The following is a 23,152-nucleotide window of genomic DNA, read 5'->3' on the forward strand; positions in this document are numbered from 1 at the left end:
ATGGAAATTAACAAACTCTGAAGTAAAATAAAAGTCCTTCTACATTATAAAAAGTGCAATTCAGGATCCATTTCTACCTGATCAAACCCATAATTTTACTTTTGATGGTATAACCTAATTTAGTCAAGTTGATTCAGTCATTTTTAAATATAATATAATATGATATAATTTATATGATAAGCACACAGTTATCAGAAAAAAACAATAAAGCAATCTCTATATAATATTTCTTCATTTAAACATCTAGTAATCACTTTTAATCCATTAATAAAAGTCATTGTAAATTCTTGGAAATTCATTGATCGAAAGGTGTGGGAACCTTCGGTATGAACAATTCATCCTAAATGGAAAATCTCTCTGAACCATAATCACTGATATGCACTGAACGATAACATCCCAGACCACAAAACCAGCATACACAAGGTGAATACACAGGTGTTGAGAAATCACTCCTCTTGTCTTGAAGCATTTACTTGAAATCATGTGACTCTCCTACTTAATATGGCAAAACAGGAAATGCATAAAGGAGGGAAAGTGAGGGAGAAAAGCAGGACAGTTCTGTGCACACTCAAGTGCAAACGCACATAAGAGAGACATTCTTGTGAATGACACAGCTTTAGTAAAATGGCTTTGAGGACTCTGCGAGCGAGTATCAGCCTGCTGCTCCTGCTCTTAGTCTGCTTACAATTCACAACAGGTACAGTAGCATTTAAAGACATATCAGGACTGTTTACAGATTTCCATCAGATACTGGTCATGGAGGTGATATGGGACACATGCTTTTATGTTTCTGGTTTCGTCTTTAGAAAAGAGTACTGCTGCAATATCTTCTCGAGAAAAATGCGAGTGCATTGAGGAGACTGGCTCGGTGCAATGGAAAAAAATCACAGACTACAAAATCATAGAGAAATATCCTTTCTGCAACAAGGTTCAGATCATGTAAGTAAAGAAACATTATTCCCATCCAATTTTTTTTTTTTTTTTATAAATGTGTAGTGCTTCCTAAGGTTTATCAATCAATTGGATTTTGAGTGAAGCTTCCAAAAAACTTAAAAGGATCTTTGATACATTGTAGGTAGAAAGTGGTTGTCTAAAACACTTTTGCAGAAATCATGTCTAAATTTGGTAATTCCGATTGAGTCACACCTTCCACAGATCATATGCTTAAAACTGAAATCATCTATCTCCCTCATGTCACTGAAACCTCACAAGTGTTATTGTCACATTACTCTTTAGCATTTTTGAAAATGCTCAGTGATCACTGCCTGTCTAATTGGCAAAATGCAAAATACAAAGTGAGCAAATGACCTCTCAAAAAATGTGCACAACGCCCCTGCCTGCAAAATCTATAATAATATGCAGATAATTATGTTCAGTACTTCGCTGTAGATCTAAGTCTGTAATAATTAACGTGCAATTATATAATTTATGTTTTGTAATCCAGTTCATTATTAACAGTGTGGGAGGATACACAATATCTCGTGTTGAGGCACATCATGAGTTGAGATAATTTATCTTATGGGAAGCCCAGAGCCAGGCCGTGGCAAAATGAATTTTTCATCATATTGGATTCGATTAATTCGAATTTGGGCATGAGTCGGCATGAAATGATAAATAATACCACCTTTCCAGAGTTTCTCAAGAAACTCTGGAAATATTAGTGCCGTTACAACAAGATCTAGTGAAAAGTAGAGTGGGAGAAATTTTTATGATGCCAAATGGCTTATCCCCTCACAAAACACTTTAATTAGCTCAAGACCCTCAATACACTACAAAGAAAAAAGAAGAAATATGAAATAAAAAAATTCTCAAAAGGTCCCACTACCTGTATTGGCCTTTTGAAGTAGACTTAGCAATAATCAAACAATGCTAATATTAAATCAATTTTGGTAAAATTTATTTTAGAGTTCAATTGAAGTTTCTTCGGAAGGGTGGCATGAGCAAATGCCTCAGATCAAAAATTATGTATCTTATAGCAGCTTGCAGTGGTTTTCTCACATTTGACAGCATATTGATCTCCTCCACAGACTTCAGCTGCCAGGTAAAAACGTTTGTCTAAATCCAGAGTCCAAGCAGGGGAAAAAACTGCAAAGATGCTGGAAAAGGTATGTGAACTTTCCTCTTAGACATTTTTACTGTATTTATAATTAATCCACTCAATAAAAAAAAAAACTTGAAAAAGTATAAATTAAGACGTACAGTGATTTAGAGCCTAATGTAAGCAATTTCAATAAAGTGAAAAACACTGCCACTTTGTGGCAGAAGTAAATATTACTATGAAAATTTGAAAAAAGTGTGTATAGTTAAGTTGTATGAAAAAAGATTTATTAGCACCCCTCTCTACAAAGTACATACCAGTTTAACATTTAGTAATGTTTTACAGTAACATGATCTTTTTTAAAATATAAATAAAAAATACTGGTTTTATGCACTAGAAGCCTTACATTATACAGATTGTACATAGTTGCCGATGCTTTCAGGGATGGGTGAGTCGGAATAAATCTGGTCTCTGGTGAATTGTTTACGGTGCCATTAATGGTGGGCATTGATTTAGGGTTGAGAATGTGTTTTTTGCTTGCTCAGCTTTTCAAGCTTCCCTAATAATTAAACCCCTTCACCCTTTCTATTGTCCAGGATTAAATTCAACATACGGAAGAAGAAGGCCTGCCTGATACTCAAGAGGAAAAATGGACCAAAAAATCCCAAGAAACAATAACATAACAGTTCTGTGTAGAAAGACTATATTCGTGTACTTTATCATTTACCCTGCCTGTCCTTTATTTGCACAAATAAAAGATATATGTATTTTATATATATGGAATATGTATATATTGTTTTTATACTGCTAATTTCTAATAAAACCTTTGAAAAAATGTTATTGGTATTTGTGTATTGCATTGTATGCACAAATTTGTGCTAAATGACAGAATTTAAAAAATACAAATTATACAAATTATCAGAAAGTGTCCCAATTTATTGTATTCACCTAACTAAAACAAGCAAAATGGCCCCTATTCAGTGAAGGAAAAGAATTTGAATATTCTATGAACTAACCCAACCTTTGTCTATGTCCATCCTCATTAAATATTAATTATGCCATTTTAGTCTCAGGGCAAGAAAACGCCTTTCAAGGGGGAAAAAAGACATACACAATCTACTGTGTCCACCAGAAAGAATCACACTTATAAAACGCATTAGGCTGATTTAAACACAAGATGTCCTGTCTGGAGATGCTCCCCACCTGCATAAAGAAATTACACTGTGAAGCCCCCCTGTCCACCCAACCAATTACTGCAAAACAGATGTGACTCTCAGCTACAGGAATTTATCTAGCATATAGAGCTGTTAGCCTCTGCTGGATTTCTGCGTGACTATTATGCAGAAGTTGGACAGACACAGTAGTTTAATATAGACTATATAAGATTTGCTTCTATCATGAAAAGTAAAAGTGCACATATAAAAATATCACAATGCTGGTTCACATGTAGTCTGTCAGAAGGTTCACTAGAAGCCTACAGTTTGTTTTGACAGCTGAATAAAGACACATACCTGAGAACAGTTTCAGAAAAAGCCTAGGTAGCCATCAAATAGAAGACAGCAGTACATACAGCTCACCTGCAGAATTATTCAGAGAGAAACACATCAAATAAATCCATTTCCATTAATAATATACACTCTAAACTAGGGAACATATCTTTTCTGTTTCCTTGCATATTGTCTCCTTACCATCTCATGAAACGCAGTTCCTTTGTAAGAGCCTACAGAGCCCAGCTGTTTTGTAAGACAACGTCTTATCTTCCACTCTACTCTTCCACTTCACCCTGCTGCTTTCCTCGGGGAATAGACGGTCAAAATAATGCTACTCGTTGAGAAGACTGGCAGCTGTGTAAGCCAATCCTACACTCCGCTGAGTGCCGGAGCCAATCAGAGCGGTCCATGGGCGGGAGTCTTTCACGGTTGCCCTGGGAAACGCTGGGACTGTTCACACCATTATTAGCATGTCTGTGAGATAATTATCACGAGTCTTGTGATAACCATGAGACAATTAAACTGCAAATGAAAGGGTGCTGTTAAATTGCATTCGGCCCACCTGTCATATTACAACTTCATTAAGATGTAGGATTTTTAAATTTAAATGTTTAGTTTAAATAAAATGTGTAGGGATAAACACTTACGCTAGTTTCTTACAGTCTCATTACTGGGGAACATGAGCTTCCTGTTTTTAGCTCAGTTTAGGAAAACATGACACTGAAAGGTCGGATGAAATATTTGAGGAAGTATATGCTTTGAGCTGCCAAGACACTTCCCCCATGGGAAGACGGATTTGTTAAAAGGGAAATAATTATATTAACGGGACTGCCAAATAAGGAAGTGCATTTTTGAATATAGAAACAAATATTTCATACTGCAAACCCCAAACATTACTCAAATAATCGAATATTTCAGTGAGTAAATTTGTTTCCTCAAACTGAGTAAGTAGAGTAACACGGGGGGAAGATGCCCCCCTTAAAACAGTGTAATTTCCTTTTAAACTGTAACATATTTATATATAAGTTTAGCATGTGCTGGATGATGATGCATCAGCCAATGTGATGTTAAAGGAAATGAAACATTTGCTTATTTAGTTGGTATAGAACAAAAATGGCCCCTAATGAGGAAAGAATCTTTTATGTTCCACAGAAGAAAGAAGTAACAAGTAAATGATGACTAATGACTGATTTTGGGTGAACACATTTAAACTAGCTAGTTTCAAGATTCATCTCAGATATGTGTTGAAATATAATTGTGTCGACTTTATTTCATTTGAACTGGCTCAAATATAGAAAAGATACTTTAATGATAAATATAGAAAGGAAATTATGACTTTAGGCTAGACACTGGATAAACTTAACTTCCCACAGAAGTAGAAACTGCACTTCTGCTGTTCATCTGTGAGGAGACAAATGGAAATTTATTGAGCAGGGTCCAAGTTTACTAAAGGGAACATTAATCATCCTAATGGTTACTTCACCCAAAACATCTATTTAAAACAGCATTGATAATACTGTGAATTCTAAATAACAGGCTATTCTTTTAGTTGCCATGCTTACATAATTACATCATTAAATCACAAGGGCTTTTGGGTATTTTTGTATTTTATCATTTGTAGTTAAATGGGGTGAGTTTTAAGCCAAAGAAGATAAAGGAAGATAGATTTTTGGGTTAACTTCTATATGATGGTTTACTGGGTTTATATGGGTGTGTAATTCTTGTTACTGGTGAAGAATCATTGTCTGACCCACTGATGCTCATAGATTTTTCACTCCAGTTCTTCTGAACAATTTCTGCTCTGCGACTCTCCATTAGCAAATGCCAGTAAAACGTTGAAGCTATTTGATTAACACAGTTAGAAACACAACACAACAAGTGCAATGAATTTACTGTTTAATGGAATAATGTCCATAAAAGTACACCAAGAACAACACATGTATGCAGCATATCCTATGTTACTCAAGTATTCAGGATGTTGAAGGCATCCATACGGATTAATGGAGAGGAATAACGCCTGGAGGGTTGCTGTTCAGTCTTTAGACCCTCTCGTCTGGGTCAGTATGATGAATGGAACCTCTTAATTGTATTGACGTATGGAGACTGGATGCAGGAGAGCCAGGCTTAAGGTTACAGACTGGAATAAAAGGCAGCTCTTTGACTGACAGTGTTTAAATGTTGTGTTGTTTAGGGAGCTCACTTCTCTAAAAAAAAAAAAAAATGATGATTATATGCATGTTTTTTTTTTTTTTTTTTAAATCTGTCCCAGGTGATTTCCTCAACCAGAGTTTGAGGGCTGTTGTTTTTACCATCTAAAGTCTCTTTGTGCCTGTGCCTTTTCAGGGGAATACCTGCAGCACATCACCATAGTGACCTAGTAGAGGTGTGTCCTAATGGAACACATTTAAAACAGATAATGCCTGAAATATGTTTGAAATGCATTTTAAAAGATGTAAGTTTCCAATTGGACCATTACAATGACTGTGCAGTTAAGACCATATAGAGCTAGATTTTTACCTGATCTGACCCTTATAGTGTTAATACATAATACTTAAATAAAGCCAAATGATTAGTTTTAGCACGTTATTGAATATAGCAATGTTATTTGGTGTTGGCAAACTAGATCTGCTATGCTTCTGCTACATGTCATGGAATGTTCTGAGACTTTAGTAAGATCCAATTGCAGTTTTATTGGGAAATCCAACATCAAAATTGTATGCCGGGCAAAGGGTCAAAATACTTGCAAAATCCAGCAAAAACAGAAAACAAGGAACCAGGGAGAGTGCAGGGTGACAACAACAAAAACTTGATGACAAATGACAGAAACAACCTGGTATAAATATGCAGAAACTAACAAGACAAGTACTAACTGCACAAGGGGGCATAGTTTTAAATTCCTGGGTCTCACTGTGTCGGAGGATCTGTCCTGGGGCAGTAACATCACCTCAGCTGTAGGAAAGGTCCAGCAGAGACTCTTTTACTTGAGGAAGCTGAAGAGAGCCAAACTCCCCCAGAGGCTCATGATAAACTTTTATAACTGTGCAATCCAAAGAGTGCTGACTTATGGGCTGTTAGTGTGGTTTTCTAGCTGCACAATAGCTGATCTGCAGAGGATTCAGAGGGTGGTGAAAAAAGCCAGGAAGATCATCGGGACTGTTCTCCCGGAGATTTCTACTGTGTACACCTCCCGCTGTCTGCGCAGGACACACAACATTATAAGAGGCCGGTCACATCCAGCACACAGTCTGTTCCACCTGCTGCCTTCGGGTAGGAGGTATAGGTCCCTCCAGGCCAGAACCTCCAGAATGGCCAACAGTTTCTATCCCCAGGCAGTCAGACTGCTGAACAAACACTGTCCCCCTCTGCCCCTCACTCACTTATAGTAGTATAGTAGGTATGATGCACCATCTTCCAATAACTGCAATAATGAACTGGACTTTGCATTGCTGCAGCACACTTAACTATACACATTTTTCCTGGCTGCTAGAGGTAATCTATCTTATGTTCTACATTCCTTGTTTGTCAAATGCTGTCTGGGTTATATATTGTGCTATCTTTTACACTTTATGAAATCGATTGAATGTTCTAATGTAATCTCGTTGTATTCTTACAATGACAATAAATTATTATTAAAAGATGAGTGAAAACGTCTCGGTTACGTATGTAACCCTCGTTCCCTGAAGGAGGGAACGGAGACGTACGTCAGTAGTGACCGATGAATTGGGATATCGCTTAGAGAGCCCTATCATCTTCGTGTAAACTAAAACAAGCCAATGGAATTGGCGTGCGATATTTGCATAATGCGCACCGCCCCCGACAGGTGTATATAAATAGGAAGCAGATGCAATCGCACTCTGTTTTTCGCTGAGGAGACAACTGGTGTCCGCACTACAGCGAGGGTACAGAAACTGTGGCGACGGGACGTACGTCTCCGTTCCCTCCTTCAGGGAACGAGGGTTACATACGTAACCGAGACGTTCCCTTTCAGTCGGTCACGTTCGACGTACGTCAGTAGTGACCGACGAATTGGGATCCCAACTAAAGCGCCACAGTTACGAAACCCCTTCCAGTGCCCAGCACAAGCTCAGCCGCCCATAGCACCGGCTGGCGGTGAAGGGGGCGAGCTTACACCGAGAGAGTCTACTGCTGTCTAACCACTAACCACTAAGTAAACTAGACACACTGGGGAAGCGAACCCGTAAGGGACGCTGCGGAGACCACTACCTACCCAATGAGGGAGGAGTTTACGTGGGAATACACACATGGACTGGCCCGGGGGGCAGTACGCATATGGAGTCCCTGGGATGGCTCCACCTGGTAGGGGGAGACTCATCTGGCAGGTGACAGCAGAGCTGGCTCTGCTAAGGGAAAGACACGGACTCGGCCCGTAGGGAGTTTTAAACCGTGGAAAATACACATATGGGACCTCTCACGTAGTGGGGTCACGACATATGGGCCCCAGCCAACAGACAGCGTCAGCGACGGATGTAGGCCTGGCATCAGACACTCCGCAATGTCCGAGCCGAAGGGGGAGGCGGAGGAACTCGACAGGGTTCGCCAAGCGGGGAACACGACTGGAGTGAAAGTATGCACGTATCCGGCCAGTGGCGGGAATGGCATTGCAAGCCGTCACTTAGAGCGGGTACAACACGTCTACCGACTAGAGGATGCGAGTACACGCGAGGATACCGGCTCTACACGTAGGCTATAAAACCTAGCGAACGTGTTAGGTGTCGCCCAGCCCGCAGCTCTACAGATATCTGTCAGCGAGGCGCCATGAGCCAGCGCCCAGGAAGAGGCCACCCCTCTGGTGGAGTGGGCTCTCAACCCGAGCGGACAAGGCACGCCCTGGGATTCGTACGCCAAGGCGATGGCATCCACTATCCAGTGGGCCATCCTCTGCTTGGAGACAGCCTTTCCCTTCTGCTGGCCTCCGTAACAGATGAAGAGCTGATCTGAGGTCCTGAAGCTTCGCGTTCTGTCCACGTAAACGCGCAGAGCGCGGACGGGACAGAGCAAAGCTAGGGCTGGGTCTGCCTCCTCCGAGGGCAGCGCTTGCAGGTTCACTACCTGATCTCTGAAGGGAGTGGTAGGAACCTTGGGCACGTATCCAGGCCGGGGTCTCAGGATGACGTGAGAAGCACCGGGCCCGAATTCTAGGCACGTTTCGTCGACCAAAAATGCATGCAGATCCCCTACCCTCTTCAGGGAAGCCAATGCAACCAGAAGAACCGTCTTAAGAGACATTAGTTTCAGGTCGACTGATTGCAAAGGTTCGAAGGGATGACCCCGGAGAGCTGTGAGAACCAGGGTCAAATCCCAAGAGGGTACGGAGGAAGGGGCGAGGAGGATTCAGTCTCCTGGCCCCCCTCAGGAATCTGACGATCAGATCGTGTTTCCCCAGGGACTTACCTTCAACTGCATGGTGATGTGCGGCAATAGCGGCAACATACACCTTGAGGGTGGAGGGAGTCAGCCTTCGCTCCAACCCATCTTGCAGAAAGGAAAGCACGGATCCGACCGAACATGATCGGGGGTCCTCTCGGCGAGAGGCGCACCATTCGACGAACAGGTTCCACTTCAACGCGTAGAGATTCCTAGTGAGGAGCTCTAGCGGAAGTGATGGTGTCTACGACCACTTGCGGGAGATCAGAACCTCCGCATCCCGTCCAGGGACCACACGTGGAGGTTCCACCGATCGGGACGCGGGTGCCACAGGGTGCCCCGTCTCTGAGTGAGGGGGTCCTACCTCAGAGGAATCGGCCAGGGAGGTGCTGTCGCGAGGAGAATGAGGTCTGAGAATCAGGTCCGAGTGGGCCAGTACGGAGCCACTAACAGAACCTGCTCCCCGTCCTCCCTGACCTTGCACATGAGTTGTGCGAGAAGGCTCACTGGGGGAAACGCATGTTTGCGCAGACCCGGGGACCAGCTGTGTGCCAGGGCATCCGTGCCGAGCGTGCCGCCGGACAGGGAATAAAACCACTGGCGGAGGGCAGTTTCCGGGGGGGCAAACAGGACTACCTGGGCCTCGCCGAAACGCTGCCAAATCAGCTGGACCGCCTGGGGGTGGAGCCGCCACTCGCCCGCAAGTAGAAGCTGCCGTGACACACCTGAGACACGAGTGGCCCGAAGGGACCTCAGATCCTTCTGACTCCACAACAAGAGATGGCGGGCGAGTTGCAACATGCGACGGAAGCGTAGACCACCTTGACGGTAGGTGTACGCAACGGCCGCAGTGCTTAGTGAGCGGACTAGAACGTGCTTGCCTGACAACAGCTTCTTGAAGCGGGCCAGCGCAAGACGAACCGCTAGCAACTCGAGGCAATTGGTATGCCAATGCAGCTGAGGCCCCGTCCAAAGACCTGTCACTGCATGCCCGTTGTACGTGGCCCCCCATCCCGTGGCAGAGACATCTGTGGAGACCACAGCGTGCCTGGACACTCGTTCGAGGGGTACTCCGGCCCACAGGAACGAAGGGTCCAACCACCGGACAAGGGTGCGACGGCAGCTCGGTGTCACGGGGACACGGAGCGTGCCGCACTGCCACGCCCATCTCGGGACCCGGCCGCGGAGCCAGTGTTGAAGCGGTCTCATATGAAGCAATCCGAGCGGCGTTACCGCGGCTGCAGATGCCATATGCCCCAGGAGCCTCTGAAAATCTTTCAGTGGACTTGAGCGAGCTCAGGCAGTTCAACACCGACTGGACGCGCACCTCGGTGAGACGCGCAGTCCGTGCGACTGAGTCTAGCTCGAGACCGAGACAAGAGATCCTCTACCCGGGGGCGAGTTTGCTCTTGTCCCAGTTGACCTGAAGACCCAACCGGCTGGGAGCTACAACCATGTCGGGTAGGACTTTGTACTGACATGCCTGACCCTCGAACGCAAACCGACCTAGGAAGGGTCTGCGTCGAGGCAGAATCGAGACATGAAAGTACGCGTCCTTCAGGTCTATTGCTGCAAACCAATCCTGGGGACGGTCCAGGATTGGCCGTAGCCCACCGCCCTTTTTTGGTACAATGAAGTAGGGGCTGTAGAACCCCGACCTCATATCGGCTGGAGGGACCGGCTTGATTGTATCCTTCGCCAGGAGGACAGCAATCTCCACCCGGAGAACAGGTGCACTGTCCAACGACACCGGAGTGAAGTGGACAGCCCTGAAGACCGGGGGACGCCGGGCGAACTGAATCGCATAGCCGAGTCTGATAGTACGAATGAGCCAACTGGACAGGCTGGGGAGCGTGATCCACGCTTCCAGACACTGAGCCAGCGGGACCAAAGGCACCACAGACGCACCGGGGGTGGGGCAGCAAGGCAGAGAGGGACCCGACTCGGACGGCTTGGGGGCGGCCCGGAGTGGGGTCGGACTCTGCGAGGCAGCAGTGTGCATGGGAGACGGCGCACGGGACGCGGTCTGCACCATCACACTGCCACCTGCTGGCGAATGGGGAGGGAGCTGTCAGCGGCGAGGCGGAGCCTGGCACCCTGGCAGACACCCCTTGCTGTGACCTGGAGTTTGAGGAAACTGCTCTTTTGTGGCAAAGTGGGTACCGCTGGTCTCCGGAGAGCCAGCGGCGGTAGATGGACAGCCGCCACAAAATCCCCCCCGGCCCTCCTCCGGGGGTGGGAGAGCAGATGGAATACTCTCCCAAAGGGCAGGAACCTTCCGCTCCAGGTCGCCTGTCTCAGGGCCAAGTTTTCCCCGACCGCTTGCCACCTGGCTGGCAGAGACGGGCTGGGCACCACGTCTGCGACCGGCACCCTGCTGTTTGGCTGGTGTAGGCTGCTGCTTTGCCAACTTAGCAGGGGCGGAGGAAGACGCAGGCGGGCACCCTCGGCGACGAGCGGGCTGAGGCTGAGCATGACATGTCTGATAGCCTCAGCCTGCTTCTGTGCAGCGGAGAACTGTTGGGCACAGCTCTCCACCGCGTCGCCGAAAAGGCCGACCGGAGACACGGGGGAATCCAGGAACCGATGTTTGTCGGTCTCCCTCATGTCTGCCAAGGTCAGCCAGAGGTGGCGTTGCTGGGCTACCAGAGTAGACATCGCCTGGCCAACAGAACGCGCTGTCACCTTCATTGCCCGGAGGGCAAGGTCAGTGGCAACGCGCAGCTCCCCAAGCAGCTGTTGGTCAGGACCTTCCTGGGGCATCTGCGACAGTGCTTTTGCCTGATAGACCAGCAAAAGGGCCATCGCGTGCAGGGCAGAGGCAGCCTGCCCACAGGCACTGTAAGCTTTCTCAGTCAGACCGGCTGAGAATTCACAGGCCTGGGACGGGAGACGCGGCTCACCGCGCCAGCCAGCGGCCGTTGGACACAACTGCGTCGCAACAGACCGCTCGACTGGCGGGATCCTCGCGTACCCCCTGGCTAGCCCGCCGTCCAGGGAGGTGAAGGCGGACGAGGGACCAGGCCCTGTACGAGCTCCATGCGGAGCTTGCCAAGACCTGGTCACCTCATCGTGTACTTCCGGGAAGAAAGGCATTGGGGCGGGACGCTGGATTTGACCAGCGCGACCCCCCCCCCCCCCAAGTACCAATCGTCCAACCGAGATGGGCCGGGACAGGGTGGAGGGTTCCACTCAAGCCCGACGCACAAGGCGGCCCGGGAGAACACAGCCGTGAGCTCGGGATCCGACTCGGGCAACGCTACCGTCCCGGGCGGCAGCGCGTCCGAATCCTCCCCCGAGGACTCAGGCTCACCTTCCGATGCAGCGATCGACATCCGATCCGCCGCCGGCACACCAAAGGTAACGGCTGGACAGTCCGTAGAGGGCCCAGCGGAAACCAACGGTGGCACGATGGGTTGCGGTGCTGATGAGGCGGCAGGGGCCCGAGGAGCGTTTCCGCTCGGCGGGGAAGCCCTGACCGTAATCCTCAGGTCACCCTTCCTATACAGCGCCGTACCGTCATTCCGGTTCCCGGGGCCGGAAAAAACGGTCGTACGCGGCATAGGAGAGGGGACCCCCGCTTCCTGAGACTTCAGGAAGGAGAGTCTCGACCTCAGCATCGCGATAGTCATGTTCCCGCAATGGGAACATGAACCATCCACAAAAGCTGCTTCAGCGTGCAGAATGCCCAAACACGAGATGCAACGATTGTGCCCATCAGCAGGGACCAGGGAACGACCGCAACCATTAACGCACAGACGAAATGACATACTGTCAGGGTTCGTCTGTAAAGCTCTTTTAGAAGGGGAAGTCAACTCACTCGTGCTGAAGCACCCAGGGAGCGACGCGATGTGTCAGGTACACCACTCCCTGACACACCGAGGAACCGGCCCAAATCGCTACACACGCACACACTCTTTGTGTTGCTGTGAAAACAGCAGTTTTCGAGCTTATAGCTCAGATCCTCGGAGACTCGCGACCTCGCTGAACGTGCCCTTTCACCAGCACTGAAAGCTCGCTGTAAATCCTCTTCTGAGGCAATGTTTTAGAATAAAACAAACGAAGAAAGGAGTCTTCTAAAACAGGACACCAGTGAATGGCTCCGAAGCGAAAGACAGAGTGCGATTGCATCTGCTTCCTATTTATATACACCTGTCGGGGGCGGTGCGCATTATGCAAATATCGCACGCCAATTCCATTGGCTTGTTTTAGTTTACACGAAGATGATAGGGCTCTCTAAGCGATATCCCAATTCGTCGGTCACTACTGACGTACGTCGAACGTGACCGACTGAAAGGGAACAGCTGTGTGCAATGAACAGTGATAGTCCAGAACAAAGGATGATGGGAGTTGAAGTTCATGGCTGAGGGAAGGAGTGCCCTCTAGTGGCCAACCTAAGCACTCCAGCAAGTGACTATGAGACACTTCAAGTATAGCCTTGTTAATGCTATACACAGACATGCTGCAGTGGACATGTAAGAAATGCTGCTGGTGTTAAAATAATAGACATACAGGAGACATACATAAATAACATAGCAGATCTGGGCAGGTGGAGCTGGAGGAGGTTGAAGGGTTTCATAGGGACTCTGCTGCAGAAAATGCTGCAGGAATATCTTACAGCAAACAAAGAACCAGACTATAGAGTGGCGCAGGAATGAAGGCAAAACCCGGAAGACAAATTTGCCAGTGGTTCCCTCAAGATTTTCCTATGGGTTCTAATGTTTATGTTTATAATGTTTTATAATGAGTTTTTCAGTTTATGAGTATAATAAGTTCTGTGGTAAACATAAGTTGACAACACTTTGTTCTATAATGTATAAACTGCACACACTCACACTCCACATGTTCTTATATTTAATTTTTAAATTTAAAAAAAAAAAATCGATACAGGTGTGTGTAATTTGTAGAGCAAAACATTCCAGTATCGTCAAGTTATTTTTACTACAGACCTTATTTTACTCATAAAAAATCTTGAGGGAACCAATGGCAAATCAGTCTTTTGGGATTTACCGTCATCCCTCCACCATGTTGATCAAGCAGTCTCATTGGTTGCAGCATCAGCAGAACCAGTCAGCTTGTGTCTTGCGGTAATGATGATTGCTTGCAGATTGCATGTATTGATCGAAAGTGACAGTAAAGACTTTTACACTGTTAAAAAAAAATTATATTTATTTCAAATAAATGCTGTTATTTTAAACTTTCTATCAAACAAACATTAAAAAGTTTTAAAATATTAAGCAGAATAACTGTTTTCAACATTGATAATAATAAGAAATGTTTCTTGAGCACCAAATCAGCATATTAGAATGATTTCCAAAGGATCATGTGACACTGAAGACTGAAGTAAATTACATTTTAAAATATATTAAAATAGAAAACTGTAAATTGTAATAATATTTCACAATATCAAAGTTTTACTGTATTTTTGATCAAATAATGTAACTTGCCTTGGTGAGCATAAAAGACTATTTATAGCATAAATGTACTGTATATATATCCACACTAAACTCAGTTGATCGATGACTTTTTAATTGAACAAAATACAAATTTAATTTTGGTCTTTAAATAATTGGGTATACAAAAGGTATTTGTATTACATTTTCACTTAGCATCTCATACAATGCCTACAGTGTAATCATTGGTGCTTTATCTGATGTGGTCTCCTCTGGCTCCACCTCATGGTATTCCACCATTTCAGTATCGTTACATCTGAGACTCTCAATGAAGTGCACATTTCTTGTGTCTGTTTGATTTTTCTTGCATTGGGCATTCTTCACTGACTGAGCCCCGTCTGTGGGGCCATGTAATTGGCTATTGCTAGGAAAAAAAGATGCTCTTTTGCCGGAGATGACGTGGAAGAAAGAGAATGTGTGTTCAGTGTCCCCCCTGTCTGTGACACAGACAGAAGACAGAGCTGGGTCACCATACGTCGCACTCGACTCTTTAGGCACATCTGCCTTTTTCTTTTTGCTCAATATGAAGTTAAAGAATCCAGTCACTACCAGCATAACTCCTGTAAAGTAATAGGCAACGTTTCTTAATTTATGTTAACTTGTATATGATAGTGTATTCCTAAACATTGTCAGAACTCACTTTGTTTTGATGTACAGTAATGCTTATCATTTGATGAAATTTATTATTATTTATATATTTTTAAAATATACAATTAAATAATACAATAATATATTATTTATGTAATAAGTTGAAAGCACCTGGTATTACAGCATGCCACGCGAGGACTGGATGCAGGAAACACATCACAGACATCATTGTGTAATATAGAAATTTCTGGAAACCTCCAACTTTGGCCATTTTCTTCCAAAGAACGAAAATCTTCCATGTGGGTGGACAACTGCATGCAAGAAACACAGATATGAATCAATGCACGCACTGATTAAAATCGCACAAGTATATGATTCATATAATTTGGTTGAACGTACGGAAGGCACGTCGCCAACATAGCATCAATGAAATAGGCGACTTCAAAAAGCATAATCACCACCGAGGAAAGCCTGTAGGGAACACAAACAGGAGTATTGCAGTGGTTTATAAAATTCCTCTTCCTTTTCATTAGGAAGAAAGTACGTTAAAAGGGGTACCAAATCATACTTTAAAGTCCATATGAAATCAGGTTTACTTTATTCATGTTTTATGATCGATTTGAATGTAACTCCCACTTCTCACAATGCACTAAATTCCTGAAGAATCAAATCAAGTCCCCCCTCACATGTTTTCTCACTGAATATCCTGAATCTTGCCACAAATAAAATGGACTGTGAACATAGATTTATGTTAAAGGTGCCATTGAACGTTTTTTTACAAGATGTAATATAAGTCTAAGGTGTCCCCTGAATGTGTCTGAAGTTTCAGCTCAAAATACCCCATAGATTTTTTTTAATTAAATTTTTTTGGGGCATAATTAAATATGAGCCGATTTATGCTGTGTGGCCCCTTTAATTCTCATGCTCTCCGCCTACGGAGCTCGCGCTCGCCTTCAACAGTGCCTAAACAAAGTTTACACAGCTAATATAACCCTCAAATGCATCTTTACAAAGTGTTCGTCATGCATGCGTCGGATTATGTGAGTATTGTATACTGTTATATTGTTTACATTTGATTCTGAATGAATTTGAGGCTGTGCTCCGTGGCTAACGGCTAATGCTATACTGTTGGAGAGATTTATAAAGAATGAAGTTGTGTTTATGAATTATATAGACTGCAAGTGTTTAAAAATGAAAATATTGACGGCTCTTGTCTCCGTGAATACAGTAAGAAACGATGGTAACTTTAACCACATTTAACAGTACATTAGCAACATGCTAACGAAACATTTAGAAAGACAATTTACAAATATCACTAAAAATATCATGGATCATGTCAGTTATTATTGCTCCATCTTCCATTTTTCGCTATTGTTCTTGCTTGCTTACCTAGTCTGATGATTCAGCTGTGCACAGATCCAGACGTTAATACTGCCTGCCCTTGTCTAATGCCTTTCATAATGTTGGGATCATGGGCTGGCATATGCAAATATTGGGGCGTACACCCCGACTGTTACGTAACAGTTGGTGTTATGTTGAGATTCGCCTGTTTTCCGGAGGTCTTTTAAACAAATGAGATTTATATAAGGAAGAGGAAACAATGGAGTTTGAGACTCACTGTATGTCATTTCCATGTACTGAACTCTTGTTATTCAACTATGCCAAGATAAATTCAATTTTTCATTCAAGGGCACCTTTAACACTTGTTCCTCTTCATGCTTTTTGTCCAGAGTTAGATATTCATTACCATTCAATAGATATTTGATCACAAATTTCCAGGCTGTTTATGATATTTAGGTGTTCATGCGAACAACCACTTAATGTTTAATCCCTATGGAAATATCTCTCTGTTGTTCATGCAGAACCTCTCTGGTCTGGCTTTGAGCCCAGAAAGATCAGATAATCTGGGACAAGAGGCCCATTTGCCTCCATCTGTGTGTAATTCTCAAGAGGCGCTGCTGTATTGCCAGATATAGTTAGAAATGGAATGACAGTAGCCTTCAGTGACCATGTTCCTATAGACCTCATGCACCAGAGAAACAAGCACACAGCCATCTTTAGAAGTTTGTTTGAACTTCTGTTTTTGCGGTAGCTCTGTATATTTCTATGTCTTCGCTGTCAAAGAGTAATTAGCTGGTGGAGTGGATTTACTTATGGTAGAGTTAACTAAAGTTATCATGAGCATGAAAGCGGATGTCAACAAATGTCAAATAGACTGGGAAGATTTTAAAATGAGCGGTCCGTTCATAAATCCGTAAGATCTTAACTTCATGCTGTGGAAATATAAATCGGGAGACAGAACACAATGAGTGCAGTGCTGAAAAGGTCTATAGATGATTCTGTTTGTTTGTGTAACTAACTGAGAATGATTCTGTTGAGTTGTTCGAGGGCATCACCATACTACCAATATATTTCAACTAGTAAAATAATCTAGCTGGGCAGATTGTGGTATTGCAGCACTTTTTTCATTTATAATGTCCCAGAATACATCACCCAATGAGTGCCATCAAAAGCAATGACAACTCCAGCCAAAGTCAACACTAGAATTGACCCTGAAACCAATACCATGTGTACATAAGGGGGTTCTAACTTCTAACAATTCAATTGTAAAAGTGCCTGAACACAGACATACCAGTCACACATACAGTTTACACAAATGGACAAGCATACAAAGCTTTTATCAAATACTGTCATAAAACAAAGCATAACTGCAGTGCAAATGCATTAAAGGAATGGCCAATTCAATCTAAACATCTTTAAAAATCACTGTGGCTTTATTTGCTCATTGCAGGAAAAATAAATCAACGTCTGACAGGTAGGTGTGTCTCAGAGGACTTTCATATGAATAACAATGTGTTATACCTCCCATAGCAGCTCAGTTTTGATACTCACAGGAGATAGACGGCCAAGCTGTTGAACTCCTTCTGTCTCTGAGTCTCTATACCCACTGCACAAAGCACTGACAACACAAACACACAATACTGAAAATTAAAGTTAACCTGCAGAAATTATTATCAATAGAAATAAATCAATATTCTCAAAAGAATTTTGCCTCAATTAAGTCCTAATTTGCAGCTTATTAATAGTAGGGTAGTTGTAATGGTTAAGTTTAGGTATAGGGTAGGATTTAGGAATGTAGAATATGGTCATGAAGAATAAGGTATTAACATGTGCTTTATAAGTGCTAGTAAATAGCCAATATGCTAGTAAGCAAGCTAATAAGCAACTAGTTAATAGTGAGAATTGGACCCCAAATTAAAGTGTTACCATTTTTCAACAGCCGAATTTGAATAGCAGCAATAAGCTTTGGAGTTTTCACAAAAATGGAATGCAATTTTTATTGTGGCCACTAGATGACAGATTTGCCACACACAAATGCTGGGCAAGTAAACCTAAGGCCAGTATTGTTGTGCTGTTTTTGGAAACAAATGTACAAATAAATGAAAAAAAAAAAAACAAAAAAAAAACGTGTTAATAAATATGTGTGAGAATTATACAGTTCTCTGTGCAATGCGAAAACATTTTGCAACATTTTCATCAGATTTGTGAATTAAACAATTAAACTGTTTTTTTTTCTATTACTAAAAATTAGTATTTTAGTACTTAGTAAAAAAGTCTTAGTATTCCAATATGTAATTCATAACACTGGCTAGTTATATTCACATTTAATTTCACATCATATTACACCTTGAAAATTACATTAGATTTTTTTTTTTTTTTTTTTTTACTTGTGAAACATAAGAAACAAAAACATTTTACAAGCCAAGGAATATTGTAATAATGTGGATCTATTGCTTTGCATAGTCCCATTAATGTTAAATAAAATAAAACCCCTTTTGGTTTTAAAGTTTATTATTGGAGAATATTTGCATTTAATATTGTGTAATTGTTGGATTTAAGGAATCTCAGACATGTGTAATTCACCCTGATACTCAGACTATTTTTTATTTTATATATATATATATATATATATATATATATATATATATATATATATATATATATATATATATATATATATATATATATATATATATTATTTTTTTTATTCAACCTCTATTTCAGCTTAAATGGGCCTTTTCTAAACACTGGAACAGTGCCTTTCTTTCCCTCATTTTAAAGCAGGTTATGTTGGGTAATGAGCACAAAATGCACTTTTCAGAATTCTAAATGTCATTCACAGGGTAAAATATTTCAGTTGCTCCTAATGCATTCTTGATGCAACTGGTGCAACATATTTTTATATTTAAAGGTTATTTATAGCACTTTCAGTGAAACAATGGCCTACAAAAGAACAGCAAAGACAGTCCTACCTGCAGCAGTCGAGATGCCAAGAACTCTGCAGGCACATTCCAATATAACCCACAAAGCTGAGACCTTCATGGCCAAAATAAAAATGTTTTTTACTTTAGAACATTTGTTGAAAGTTAACGTTCTCTTTCGATGGTTAATTCATTTGTAGTTGAGAGAGGAAGTCAGAACTTTGTGTAAAGATGGCAGCGCCACCGCAGCCCCATGGTCAGTAATCTCCTTGCCTGAGTTGGAGGGTGCCGTCAGCTGCGTCCCAGTGCAGATTTTACCCTAGTAATCAGCCTAACAGAAAAAAACTAAAACCCAAACACTCACCACCCCCTGCTAAATTCCACCTCTATTCAAGGTGAGTGGACCAAACAATGAAAAAGTTTATAGTTAAAGATTACCTGACTAGCAAAGAGCACAAATAAGTCATGTTCCCTGAGGGAAGACACACACACACACACACACACACACATAAGTTATACACTTATGCACATGTTGCAGGACCCTCACAGGTTACAAGTGTGACCTTCATGAGGAGGTATTCCACCCTCCATCCTTTTACAGCTGCTGAGGGACGCATTCAAATTAAATTACCTTCAGCCAATCAGCCAATTAATCAAAAATGTCCTTGCCCAAGGTCTGGTGTGTTTTTACGAAGCAAATGTACATGGAGGGAGTCTCAAACCTCTGCTTGATAAGCCCCGTCCTGAACTGATGATTAATGGTGGAGAAAGCAGCAGTACTTTCATAGCCCAATCCTGACACAAGACAGATGTTAATCATTCTCCAGCAGACGAACTGAACAGACACCATCTCTTCCAGTCTTTAGTTACCTGTGTCAAAGGTCAGACTTTTCTCAGTCATAACAGATCACAATTGATTAGAACCACAGTGGGGCCACATGACGGCATGACACAGTGATGGTCTGTGTAATTAAATCTGATCGCACATGACTACAGTATTGCTAGGATTTCAAACAACATATTCATGGCATCATATGAGACAGCACATTGTCATTTTGGTTAATATACTGACTGATTCATTATACTCCATATTTTTATTAAACTGCACAGAATAATAACAACAGTGTACCAAAGAAATATCGATAGCTAGAATATACAACAGAGTTAAATATTGAATAATAATAATGTATTTTTTATACCATAATAATAATAATAATTATTATTAGCAGTAGTAGTAGTATTCAAATAAACAATACTATTATTTTTTAAAAGCTCATATAATATAGTTATTATTATTATTTCTATGTGATTTTTTATTTTCTTGCAGTAAACAAACACTAAATAGACCAATTTTGTGATTTAAAAATAAATATAGTTTAAAAAGCTGGGCAGAATACAAAACAGGGTTAAATTAGTAACATTAACAAGTAACTAGATTAAGTTTTTTTTTTTTATTAATAATCTTTTTTTTTTTACAATAAACATTTTAGATTGTGATCACAATTATGATATTTGTTTTATGTTGTTAGATTATCATAATAACAAATATATCTATATAATATTTAATGAAAATGTGATTTGGGCCTCTAATGTTTTAAAGGGTTACTTCACCCAAAAATGACAAATCTGTCATTACTTACTCACCCTCATGTTGTTCCACACCTGTAAGACTTTTGTTCATCTTCGGAACACAAATTAAGAGCTTTCTGTCCCTCCATTGACAGCCTACACAATTACCATTTTCAAGCCCCAGAAACGTATTAAAGGCATCATAAAAGTAATCCATGTGACACCAGTGGTTTTATCCTCAATTTTATGAAGCGACGCAAGTGCTCTCTTTGTGCAAAAATAACATAATTTAGCACTTTATTTTCAAAATATTAATCAGCAACACATGCTCACGCAATGTCTGCTCTCACATTAACACAACACGCATGCGTCGTGGTGCTCCCGTGAATGCACGTTGGGTCGTAAAATTGAGGTTAAACCACTGTAGTCACATGGATTACTCCAATTACGTCTTTACAATCTTTCTGGGGCTTGAAAGTTGTAGTTGCGTAGGGTGTCAATGAAGGGACAGAAACCTCTCAGATTTCATTAAAAATATCTTAATTTGTGTTCCAAAGATCTTTACTGGTTTGGAACGACATGAGGGTGAGTAATAAATGACAGAATTTTCTTTTTGGTGTGAACTAACCCTTTAAAAGGGAGTCTTAGGACAGCAAAATGCACCATAGCATAATGTGCATATCATACATGACAGCTGTTACAACATAACTAAATAAATTCATGGTCTATCAAAGAGACAATCAAAATCATAACTTCCTCTAGCTCTGTGCAGAGTCTCCAAGGTTAAAAACCTTGTTGGCCAGCTCACCCTTTAAGAAAATATATCCTGAATGTTCATAAATAAGCAGAAAATACAGGGGATATGGGAGTAAATGGGAAAATATTACATATGTGAACTGTAAACGCTTAAGGTTTATGGACATTTGAGGGACAACAGAGGGTTTCTGGAACCAACAGATGAAATGACTTCAGTTCTCAGTTAACTGAGGCCCTGAAGAAGACAGCATTATGTACTATACATCCTACCTTCCAGAGTGAAATAGGCTATCTTGGCAAACACATGGAGAGTTCTACTCTGATTTACAACTCTGATATCCAAGTTGACTCCTGCTAAGAGGAAAAATGTAAATCCCCTAACATTAGAACAAGGCTACCTTTGTTTTCTGCCTGGATCAACTGTTTTCCAGATTAGCAGCATTTTTATTCCAGGTATGCGTGTGCATTTCTGTGCTATTCTTTATTCACACTGTGAATTCACAGCCATGACCACTAAAAACAAGTTTAAGAGCATGATCAAACATTTTAATCTAACTCACCATTATGTGATGTATTATAACAAACGAATGCACTAATATGTAGAATGTGGCATGTACAGGTTATTCTTAACATACAACATTTAATAAAACATTTCTGATTGTGATTCCTGCTCCCTGTTCTCACAGTCACTAATGTGTTCTTGGTGGTTACTATACTAAGCCTTTCTAACACTCAAAGGCACTTTACAAAGACAATGAAAAAAAATATGGCAATCACAGTTAACGAAACAGAAAATCACAAGAATTACAATCAGAAATCTTCAATGTCTTTGGGGATGTTTTATTATTTGCCATGAGAAAGTCCAATAAGTTAGGAAAGACATGGTAAACTTAGTCAGAATAGACTGATGATCTGTAGTGTGGGAGTAGTTTGGTCTCTGTAATGTTGAAAAAGCTCAAACCTCAGTTTGTGCAATAATACTATGTTGATTTTGTCAAGACAACATAATTGTCTCCTTACAATGAATTGTTTGTGTCATTTGTTTGTTGCTTTGGATGAATGTGCCTGCTAAATGAACCAAAATATACCAACTCGGTCCATAGTTATGAATGTTTTTGTGCTACTTACAACATCTTTTGAGCTCAGAGCAAGAGTTGTTATTTGTGCAAAATGCAACAGTACCCACAAACTGTCATAGCATAACTGCACCACCAAGACAGCTTCAAAGCTGGACTATGATTAGCAGCGCAAGAAAAAAATTTTTAGCAGTAGATCTAGAGAAAATTTCATGTGACTGTATGCTATGTGACGTGTACTATTGTCTAAATAACGCAAATAGTGTCTATGGTACCATAGTGAGTTTTCACAGAGAAAATGAATAGAACTTCATAAATAATTGATATTGATATTGAAATGAACTGAAAAAATATATATCACAAAGCATGGAAAAGTAGTTTAAAGTTACACCTAATAATTCTAGGAACTCAGTTAATGGAACTAGCCACTAGGATAGTTCCCTGAGAACTAATTTCTCCCCCGAGCCATGATCCTGGTTGCATTTGCACCGGAAATAGGAACTCTGAAGCGTCTTTAAGCTCATTTACAAACGGT

The 23,152-nt window shown here is 41.9% G+C and overlaps 3 protein-coding genes across 5 annotated transcripts in view; 1 reads left to right on the top strand and 2 right to left on the bottom strand.

Annotated features, from left to right (window-relative positions):
* The window catches only part of rassf4a (Ras association domain family member 4a), a 52,222-nt gene extending 36,978 nt beyond the window's left edge, over nt 1-15,244 (bottom strand). For 2 of the 3 annotated variants that reach the window (XM_067386456.1, XM_067386455.1), the window contains exons 1-2: nt 3,727-3,945; nt 3,550-3,615 (exon numbers count right to left, since the gene is read on the bottom strand). The gene's annotated coding sequence lies outside the window, so the exon portion shown is untranslated. Of the gene's footprint in view, nt 1-3,549; nt 3,616-3,726; nt 3,946-15,125 lie in introns of those variants that run through there. The other variant, XM_067386457.1, reaches the window with a different exon arrangement.
* Nucleotides 455-2,943, top strand: cxcl18a.1 (chemokine (C-X-C motif) ligand 18a, duplicate 1). Its single transcript, XM_067385324.1, has 4 exons — nt 455-697; nt 807-939; nt 2,028-2,105; nt 2,635-2,943. Exons 1-4 carry the CDS (start codon nt 625-627, stop codon nt 2,714-2,716), a joined length of 366 nt encoding a protein of 121 aa, XP_067241425.1. The 5' UTR covers nt 455-624; the 3' UTR covers nt 2,717-2,943.
* On the bottom strand, nt 14,366-20,559 carry tmem72 (transmembrane protein 72). Its single transcript, XM_067386458.1, has 5 exons — nt 19,268-20,559; nt 17,847-17,913; nt 15,354-15,425; nt 15,126-15,265; nt 14,366-14,926 (listed from the first exon to the last, which is right to left on the bottom strand). Exons 1-5 carry the CDS (start codon nt 19,335-19,337, stop codon nt 14,538-14,540), a joined length of 738 nt encoding a protein of 245 aa, XP_067242559.1. The 5' UTR covers nt 19,338-20,559; the 3' UTR covers nt 14,366-14,537.
* Between the last annotated feature and the right edge of the window lie 2,593 nt (nt 20,560-23,152).

This window comes from Chanodichthys erythropterus, chromosome 5 (assembly GCF_024489055.1).
Source record: "Chanodichthys erythropterus isolate Z2021 chromosome 5, ASM2448905v1, whole genome shotgun sequence".
In the NCBI taxonomy this organism is placed as follows: domain Eukaryota; kingdom Metazoa; phylum Chordata; class Actinopteri; order Cypriniformes; family Xenocyprididae; genus Chanodichthys; species Chanodichthys erythropterus.

Bases quoted from the DNA above. Each gene is read 5' to 3' on its own strand.
- cxcl18a.1 (XM_067385324.1), top strand. From the start codon at position 625: ATGGCTTTGAGGACTCTGCGAGCGAGTATCAGCCTGCTGCTCCTGCTC. The intron at 698-806 runs GTACAGTAGCAT...TTTCGTCTTTAG, and splicing joins CTGCTTACAATTCACAACAG to AAAAGAGTACTGCTGCAATA. The intron at 2,106-2,634 runs GTATGTGAACTT...TCTATTGTCCAG, and splicing joins CTGCAAAGATGCTGGAAAAG to GATTAAATTCAACATACGGA.
- tmem72 (XM_067386458.1), bottom strand. From the start codon at position 19,337: ATGAAGGTCTCAGCTTTGTGGGTTATATTGGAATGTGCCTGCAGAGTT. The intron at 17,914-19,267 runs GTAGGACTGTCT...TTGTGTTGTCAG, and splicing joins TGGCATCTCGACTGCTGCAG to TGCTTTGTGCAGTGGGTATA. The intron at 15,426-17,846 runs GTGAGTATCAAA...TGTTCCCTACAG, and splicing joins AGCTTGGCCGTCTATCTCCT to GCTTTCCTCGGTGGTGATTA.